Raw genomic sequence first — 9,483 nt, forward strand, 5'->3', positions numbered from 1 at the left:
CCAAAGGTCTTGGGACCCAAAGGTGTGGAATTAATTGGAGATTATCAAGGATACGATCCCAAGACTAACTCAGCCATCTTGAATGTTTTTGCTACGGCTGCATTCCGATTCGGACATAGTATGATTCAGCCTATTCTGAAGAGATTGAATGAATCTTATCAACCCATCTCGGAAGGAGACCTCCCCTTACACAAGGCTTTCTTCTCCCCGTTCCGCATTGTCGAAGAAGGCGGTGTAGACCCACTCCTCCGTGGACTCTTTGCCTCCCCGCTCAAGGAACCCAAGCCAGAAGAAATGCTTAACACTGAGCTGACTGAGCATCTTTTTGAGATGGCTCACGAGATTGCTCTTGATCTTGCTTCTTTGAACATCCAACGTGGTCGAGATCACGCCCTCCCTGGCTATAACGATTGGCGGGTCCTCTGTAATATGTCAGCGGTGCAGACGTTTGACGAGTTACAAGACGAGATTTCCAACGATGAAGTGAGGAATAAGCTAGAGAATCTTTATCATCATCCTGGCAATGTGGATCTGTTTGTGGCTGGCATGGCCGAGGACCCCATTGAAGGTGGTCTTCTTGGACCGACGTTCACTTGTATCTTGGCCAAACAAATGAGACGTCTCCGAGCAGGAGACAGGTAAGTGAACACAAGCGCCACCATGTTTTTTTTTTCTTTTCTCAAACATCATTTTACAAAGATTAGAGAGTAAACCTAGTAATTTTCTCCTATTCAAAGCAATTTAACCATAGAGGCGCTATCAGCTGGGCGCTATAATGGGTGCGTTCGATTAGCTTCCCTGGGTCTACCCCGCGGTGCTCACTCGGGTGAGCCCCTGACAAGAGCTGAACGAACAACAATCACTCACCGCTCTCGTATTGAGGTCATGCACCTAGGGCCAGCCCCAAGTGACCCACTCCACAAGCAGGGCACTGGGGGCTGACCCAGGTGAGCCCCTGGAATGACGTGAAAGCTTTTCGAACGCACCTGCTATTCGGGCAGACCGGAGTCGACCCAGGGAAGCTAAATGAACGCACCCTTAAATACCAAATTTTATTTATATTTATTATTCATCGTCAGATTTTGGTACGAGAACCCAGGAACGTTTGAACCGGACCAGTTAACACAGATTAAACAATTCACCTTAGCAAGGGTCATCTGCGACAACAGCGACATCAAGCGTATTCCTGAAGAGATCTTTCATAAGAGTGATTTCCCTAGTGGCTTCAGACATTGTAAAGATTTGCCCTCAATTGACCTGAGAATGTGGGCCGAGTGCCCACAAGGTACGTACAGTTATTGATCTTTAGCAACTGGTCTATTTCATTATGTTGGTATTTATTATTATATACTTTTTTTTAATTTTGTATATTTTTTAGCAATCTCCATAATAAATGAGATTTGAATGATTTCTTCCAATGGGCTGTGTATTAACTGTGCCTGCAGGAAGTCCAGAATCTTTGGCTCTTTTTCAACTGTCACAGGCTATAGGTCTATATGGCATACGCTTGTCTGTTTGCTCAACCTGCTTTGTTAAGGAAAGGTTACTTATGCTTAGCAGATTGTGAGAACAATGCTAAGCTTGAGATCAAGGACTGTGAACTTTTGAGTATTTTTTTGTTTGTTTTTCCCTTTGAATTCCTTGTGATATTTATTGACAGACAAAGAGGGAAACTGGTTTCCTGTATGTAGATCCTTTTGGGCCTATTTTAAGCCGCTGATGTATGAGAAGCTTGTCTGAGACTGGATGCTCATTTATGACTTTAGTCATGATTGATTCAAACCTTTTACTTTCATAAAGCGTGAACAATCGCCTAAACTCGCGACACAAGTGTAAACAAAAATTGTTGTTTGTGTAAGTTATTATTGTGACTTATAGTAGTAAAAAAGTACAAAAAGATGTGTTGTTACCAGCTTTTGGCATAGATGAAAGATTACAAAGGAAAACAATTTTCAAGAAGACTCGAGTGCTGTTAAAATATACAGGAATAAAGAACTGAACGATTCCAAAAAACATAGGTATACATTGCCATTAAGCAAGATCGACACACCTAACGGAAAAAAAAAATTGAACAAATTATGAGTAATGAGATGGGGAATATTGCTGATAACAATTTAGAGGATAAGTCGGCCGTGCCTTCCCATCAGTGAAAACACCTTTAAAGTCCTAACTTATAATTAAAGATCAACCATTCCTTGTCGTAAGGATCTAAATTGTTTTTACATTTTCAACGCTTTATGTGTCGGTATTCCCGCTTTATATTCCATGCAAGCACAAATACAGTAACCTTGGATACAGAAATAGTGAAACCATTAACGTTGTTAATGAGCTTGTTTGCGCTATATATCAATCATCCTTCATTTGACCTGTGTGTTTTCTCAATGAATGTCCTTTACTCCTTAATGAAACGTTTCCTCCTCTGCTGCTCCTGTCAGATGTAGGGTTTTACTTTACTTCCTTCCAAATAAGAGCCCCGCCCTTACCACTTAAAACAAATTATCATTTTACCAATGGTGCATTCCATACAGCGTTCTGGTTTGAGCTCCAGCTCTGGCTTGACCTTCGGCTTCGGCTCTGTCATCAGTTTCAGAGCAGTGTACATTTTGTACATTGTTTTCTAACATTAAACAAAGTCCAGAGACGGACACAGAGCCTTACCCAGGGCTTGGAATAAAACCTAAATTTAGTTAAGATTCTAAAGCTTTCCTTGAGAAGTTTTTATTTAGTAAGTAAAAAATCCTAGCTTGAACAGTTTTCATAATGATGAGGTGCCTGCAATTTGTACACAGGTACAACTCTAGCTGGTGCCAATCGTCGTAGTGCAAGATTGGACGGTGATTATCTTAAATGTTTGCTAGAAATCTTGTGCATTGCTGATTAGATTGAAACATTGCATGGTGGAAGGTGTTGATTAAAAATAGGCCGGCCAGTAACATGGTGTGAGAACAGTAGTCACGTGAAGGGAACATTTCAACTTTCAATCCTGGCCATAATGTTTTGGCCATGTGACAATCATGTGACAGTCATGTGACAATCATGTGACAATCATGTGACAATCATGTGACAATAAACACACCCTCCCTGTTCCCCCGCTCAATGTTGTAAACCCAAAGCTGGATTGCAGACAGCGCAATGAGAGCCAACATTAAACGGGGGCCACGGGACGGGGCCCAATGAGATAGGGCCAGGATTGTAGGTAAAACACATCAGTATGACTTCAATCAGGTTCACTGTTAACTTTCAAACTTCTGTTGCTTTTTAACTTATTGATTAAGTTTTTGAAAAGTAGACATTTTCGAAGAAAGTTAACAGTGATTGATTCCTGTGTTGTATTGTTCCTTTTATTTGAAAACATTTTAAAGTCGTTTTTAGAGGGAAAGTTAACAAATAGCAGCCCCTTTTTCAAGGTATCATTTTGCAGCTTATTTTTTGTTTAAGGGTGATGTGAAACGCAACTTCGCCAAGCGAAAAAAAAAACCACTCAAAAGCAAGTTTTTCAGCATAACACATCCAATAAACCTAACATGTCATGTTACTATGTTTGATAAGAAAGGCTTGATGGATTTTGGGTGATTTATACTAATATCCTATAGGAAATCTTGACCTTTATTTCTAACTTGAATCTTTGTAACCAAGCAAAACCACTCGCAGCTTTAAATAATGGCAGACATAGCTTGCGTCATCAACCTGTATCGTAGCAAAATAATCCAATGGTAATAAGCAGAAACTATGGATTCTTTATTCAGGCACTGTCTGTTTCTTTGTTCAGCTAACATTTCCAGTGTGTTGTTCTCAAACTGAAAGTGCCAGCCGCCGATTTCACAAAGAGTTAGGACTCATCTTACCTCGAGTTAGGACGAGTTACTCGTCCTAACTTAGGATTAATCTTAAGGTCTGCATGCTGCAGTGCAGGGTTGGGACTCGTCCTAAGTCTTAAGATTAGTTTTAAGATTGTGAAATCAACGGCAGGTTATTAAGTAAACTTCATGGCAAATGCAAGGCTTTGGGTTGTCTTGTCTTTTCTATCATTATACTGCTCTGTTTTACAAGAGGGCTCACTTTCAATTGGCTGCTAATAGTTTACTAAATAAAACAACAAAACAAAAATGTCCATTGTTTTTCTTCCCCTTAGATGACAATGAGACTTTAGAATAATTAGCTGTTGCACACTGCTTACCCACCAAAAGGACCTATGGTATAAATGCAAGAATTGGTTAATGGCCTACAGAGTCTTTAAAGGCTGTAACCTGTCCTTTAATATGACAATGTGTGAAAAATGCTGTTTTAGGCTTTTGACCATTTTTGACAAATTCTGTTTTAGGCTTTTGACAATTTTTGACAAATGCAGTTTTAGGCTTTTGCAAGTTCACTTGGAAGTTGATTCCCGAAACTGAATTCTAGTTAAACAAGATTAGATTTGTTTGCCATTCATTAATGTTGGGAGGTAAAGGGGCGTCCATGGAACTCTCAATCTACAGGAAGTTTGTGGTCTTATTCCGTGACTGTGGCTAGACGCTTCGGAAACACCATAATGACAAATAAAAAGGTGTACCTCCCTTTCTTACAGCTGTCTGTGGGATATTTGTGTCAAGGTTGTTATGTCATGGATTAAGGGAAAAGTGTCCAATTGGTTTTGTTGTCAAGAACTGTAGTTAATAAGCAGGACAGTCCTTTTCGGAACTGAGAAGTCTCCCGAATTAAAAAAAATCTACTCAGCGGTAGTAGAATATAGAGCAAGATAAGCTCTCAAACGAACATGATCTACCTGGCGAGTAGATACACACATGGCCTCAAAGAACAGCCATACAGACAGAACATTCCTCATTTCTTTAGATTGTGTGACCACCATCTTCTCAATTTGCACGAATTTGGGGGAAGTCTCGGTTTAGTAACGTTGATTTCAGTCAGAGGGAAAAACAATACGGTGTTGTCTCATGACTAATAAATATGTCTATTGGATTTCCACTTCAAATGGTTGTACACCTGGCTGGCTTGGATTTAATTAGTTCTTCGTAATCCTGTTAGCTCGATGTTTTTCGTCATTATGTTTTAGAGGTTTTGATTGAAGATGTGGTGACAACTGTCTCTGCTGTAACCACGTACAGGACGTCCTGTCTGAACGTAAAAACCACTCTACTCTATTTTAGAACTTGTTATTGTTTACATGTCTTGTTTTTGTCAGCTGTTGATTTCTGTATCAAATGGAAATGTTGATTTGAAGTGATCCAAATTAATTGCGTGGGCTTTTTGTGGTGATGGTGTTGAGCTTGAAAGTTTGAGTTTTGCCTTTTCTTCTTACTGCCTTATGTGGTCTTGATATTACTTTTTGCCTGAAATGTGAGGGAATATCAAAATTAATTGCATTGGTTTTTGGGTAACGGTGTTGAGCCTAAATATCCTTTTTTCCCCTTCTTCTCCTTTCTGTCTTGTGTGGTTTTGAAGTTGCTATATTAAGTCTATGGAACTTGAGGGAGCTTAGAAGCAGTATGACGTATGGTGCAAGTTTGCTGTGTGTGCTTTCTTACTTTAAGCAATAAATTTGAATATTTGGTCGGTGTTTGCATTTCCTCTAATATTAAATGACTTTCTAGAAATTATAGGATTTCAAACTTCTGCATAATGGGAGTAAAATTGGGTGAGGTTTCAAAATGAAAATTGCCATTTAAAAGATGAAATTTCAGGTTGTAGTAATTTTTTTTGAAATGTTGTCTTAGAATAGGAAGTGGTGTTAGGCACTCAACGTTGCCATCTTGTGTGATCTAACAATCTTATGAGTGACAAACACAACGTCTGCCAAACTCTTTCATCTTGTGTTTAGCTGAAAGCTAAGGTCTATCATCGCTATCTTTTCAGCCAATATTACGGATATGATGTCCACTTTGATATGACCTCTGGTGTAGTAATACTTGTCCCTCGGGGGGGGGGGGGAGGGTATTTTATGATTCAGCCCGTCTTAAAGGAAGGGTATAACTTTGGTAATTACTCCTAAAATCAATGACCGTGAAAACTTATTTGCTAAAAAGTGCTGCACCTTTTGATAAATGAATGTGGTTTTATAGAGAGGGATTTCAAACTAATTTTAATCTGAGAAACGTTTCTGCTTGAAACACATTCTCAAATTGTGTATTCAAATTCTGGATTATTCTTCCTGAATGGAGCAATGTAGAGTTGATAATATAAAACATTGTGAGAAATTGTTCCCTATGAAGTCACGTAGTTTTTGAGAAAGAGGTAATTTCTCACTCAAATTAAAAAAGACTTTTGCTGAAGCTTTTTCTGAGGCATCTGAGAAAGCATACAACTTCTTGTGACAAGGGTGTTTTTTTCTTCCATTATTATCTCGCAACTTCAACAACCAATTGAGTTCAAATTTGCACAGCTTTGTTATTTTGTGCATAATGTTGAGATACATCAAGTGAGAAGAATGGTCTTTGACAATTACCAAAGCTTTTCTTTGCCTCTAAGAGGGTCATTCAATGGGTTTGACTTCCCAAGACTGCCCTAGACTTCCCAAGACTGGCCCTAGACTTCCCAAGACTGCCCTAGACTTCCCAAGACTGCCCCTGGCAATTACTCATAAGACATAGACAGCAAGCTGTCATGTTCATACACCCAAATATCCTGTAGTGATTATGACATGTTTCTATTGACCAGAGGTCTAATTTCATCAAACTTGTAAACGCTCAAAATTGAAGCACAGGCAGAAAAGCTTTGTTAATTTATAGACCCCTATAAATTATCTAAACAAACCGAGTTGCTACAAGCACTGAATGTGCCTATGAGTGAGAAATGTAATACAAGCTGAATAGTAGTTTAATCGTAACCCAAAACTGACATCCTCTTAAAATAGTCAAACAACTGTCTTCTTGTTCTTGAAATTCTCAAATCTTCCAGGGGTAACTGTCTCGTGTTTGTCTCTAATCTCAACTCTTGAATCTATGACTTTTTGGTTGCTAGGTGCAGATAAATCCATTGTTTCGGCAGTTTGCACATGCTCAGAACTACGTAAACAATGGAAATTTACCTGGTTAATCTGCTGCCACCTAGCGTTCTTAAGTCTTCCATGGGGCTGTTGATAACGAGGTGGCTTCATTTAATCTCAATGAGGGCGCTGTTCATACCAGGGGCCAGCCTTATTTGCAATTATTTTCTTTTTAATTGACAAATAAATTAATTAATTGTCCAACCTGAAATCAAATAAATCCATTTATCTTCTGACCATCCTTACACAGATCTGGTGGTATCAAGTTTGACAGTAGGAAGCGTCTCAAGGTCGCGGCGTTCAGTGGACAGCTTTGCAGCACCTTCACAGTGGACCAACAGCACAAAATCTGGGCAGTCACAGCATAAGAAACCCCTGCACACTAGACCCCCTTTAAGAGAGGAAGAAACAGCAGCGACTGTCTTGGAGGAATTGGACCTTGATAGCCGAACGACTTATTTGGAGTCCATTGTAGAGGAACTTGGCGAGACTATGACCAGAATGCAATCAACTATCAGGAACCTCTCTAAGCAGGTTGGTTTTATGATGAAGGGCCCAGGCCCTCTGATGCCCTGGTCTTGGGCTCGGTGCCCCTTCAAAACTTTCCCTGGAAGTGCCCTTTGAAATGAAAATGCCCTTGCCCTGTCAAAGATTAAATTTCATGCCTTCTGTTTTGATCTCGGCCTCTCTCTGCTTTATTTTTCATCCGCGTTAAATAGTTCATTCTTCAAACCACTAGACTCTGAAAACCCATTGTATGGCGACACAATACTAGGACTCTAAAACGGGCAAATTTTTCTATATATACCCAAACCAAATAGTGCACTCCTATAGTTGGGCGTGGTTCGCACTAGCCCCATTTGTAAATATCTTTTGACTAGTGTTGCTTCTGAAAAGGACCTGTGGTTTACAATTATTTTGTTGTCAACCACCGATTCTTTTCAGAACCAATATTACTTCTTTATAGAACCAATATTACTCAAAATAGATTTACACTTGGTGCTACTGCAAACCTCACCCTGCAAAGTTTCAAATCCTACTCCTATACTGTCCATCATATAATAACAAAACTAATACAAAAAGAGAAAATTCACTGGTTTTTATTTTTCTTTGGTTTTCTCTCTTCCTTTTTTCAGGTGAAATCTCTGCGAAGGGAACGGAAAAAGAAAGCCCTTCCTCAAGATTGATGACAGAGAGAGTCAAATGCAGGTCATTTCATCAAAGTATCCTTCTTTTTCTGTCAACTTTTAGGGTTCTTTTCCTTCAAGAAACTTATAAGAAAAACAATGTCTTATGTCATCTGCGGGTTTTATTGTGGTGTATTTTTGTAAAAAAAAAAACTTTTAAAAATAACAGGAATTTATATTGTATTTTCTTTATGAATTAAAAAAAAAAAACGAGGGTTCTAAAATCGTACATCAATGAGCAGAAAGATTGACTTAACTGTAAATTGTACTTATTGCATTATGGTCTGAAATGTACTTGATTTACCATCTAATCATACTTAGTGTGTGTCATCTTCCTGCTTAGTGGGAAACCCTGCTAAGCTGGTATGGATTTTTCTGCTTATCATCGGTGTATAGTCGGGAGCCCTGGTAATTGACTGCTGGGTGGTGCTATAATACATATATATTGTATTCTCTTTGAGTGTAAAGGAGACAGGAATAAGACCTGCTTATTTACCTGCCATTGGGGTCATACCTTTTCAATCTTTCTGTATGTCAACTTAGAGTAGGAATGATGGGGGTGAGCAGTGCAGGGCCTAACTTCATGGCTCTGCTTACCGCCAAATTCTGCTCTTACGGTCACCATTCTCTGCTTACTGTGCAAGTGCTGAATATCTGCACTAGATATGTCACCGAAGAATGCCTAGTAACGTGTAGTACGCTATGTGCGCAAGCAAAGATTCCCCGCTAACCATGGCCCATGCTTAGCATAAAAATTTGCTTAGCATGAAATTTCTTCCCTGATAAAAAACAGGATTACCAACCAAATTTCCACATGATTTTCAGGATAAGCAAACAACAGCCGAGTACCAGTAACAAGCAGTATGCAACAAATGGAAATTTGGTTGGTGTCCTGGTAATCAAGGAAGATATTTCTTGCTAAGCAAATTTTTGTGCTTAGCAGCTCTATGAAATTTGGCCCCGTTCTCTGATTCTGTCAGCACCGACTCCTAGCTTGCAGTAGAGCCATGAAATGGGACCCTGATTGCAAATTATATCTTCTAAATTATTTAAGTAAGTTTATCTTATTACACTGTCTGTGATTAGATGATCATTTTTATCCTGTAATTAGTGACTAAGGGAAGGGTTCTTTATTACTCTGGGGAGGGGGGGGGGGGGCGGGTGTTTCCTTGCCGTGATCTGGTGAAGAACTAATGGAAAGCTTTTTTTATGAAACGGTGAGGCAATGCGACTAAGTTTCACCAGATATAAGGCTGCATACATTTACCATCAGTATTTTCCTCCATTCGTTATCTAAAATACCTAAACATGAGT

At 39.3% G+C, this 9,483-nt stretch overlaps 1 protein-coding gene across 2 annotated transcripts in view; it reads left to right on the plus strand.

The window, feature by feature from the left end:
* LOC117304473 (peroxidasin homolog) overlaps nucleotides 1-8,985 on the plus strand; it is a 25,767-nt gene extending 16,782 nt beyond the window's left edge. Inside the window, exons 11-15 of one of the 2 annotated variants that reach the window (XM_033788960.1) lie at nucleotides 7-638; nucleotides 1,080-1,285; nucleotides 2,790-2,834; nucleotides 7,233-7,516; nucleotides 8,119-8,985. In XM_033788960.1, the coding sequence (XP_033644851.1) occupies nucleotides 7-638; nucleotides 1,080-1,285; nucleotides 2,790-2,834; nucleotides 7,233-7,516; nucleotides 8,119-8,169 (1,218 nt within the window). In that variant the 3' untranslated portion in view covers nucleotides 8,170-8,985. The remainder of the gene's footprint in view (nucleotides 1-6; nucleotides 639-1,079; nucleotides 1,286-2,789; nucleotides 2,835-7,232; nucleotides 7,517-8,118) is intronic. The other variant, XM_033788959.1, reaches the window with a different exon arrangement.
* Nucleotides 8,986-9,483: the final 498 nt, after the last annotated feature.

This window comes from Asterias rubens, chromosome 21 (assembly GCF_902459465.1).
Source record: "Asterias rubens chromosome 21, eAstRub1.3, whole genome shotgun sequence".
Classification (NCBI taxonomy): Eukaryota; Metazoa; Echinodermata; class Asteroidea; order Forcipulatida; family Asteriidae; genus Asterias; species Asterias rubens.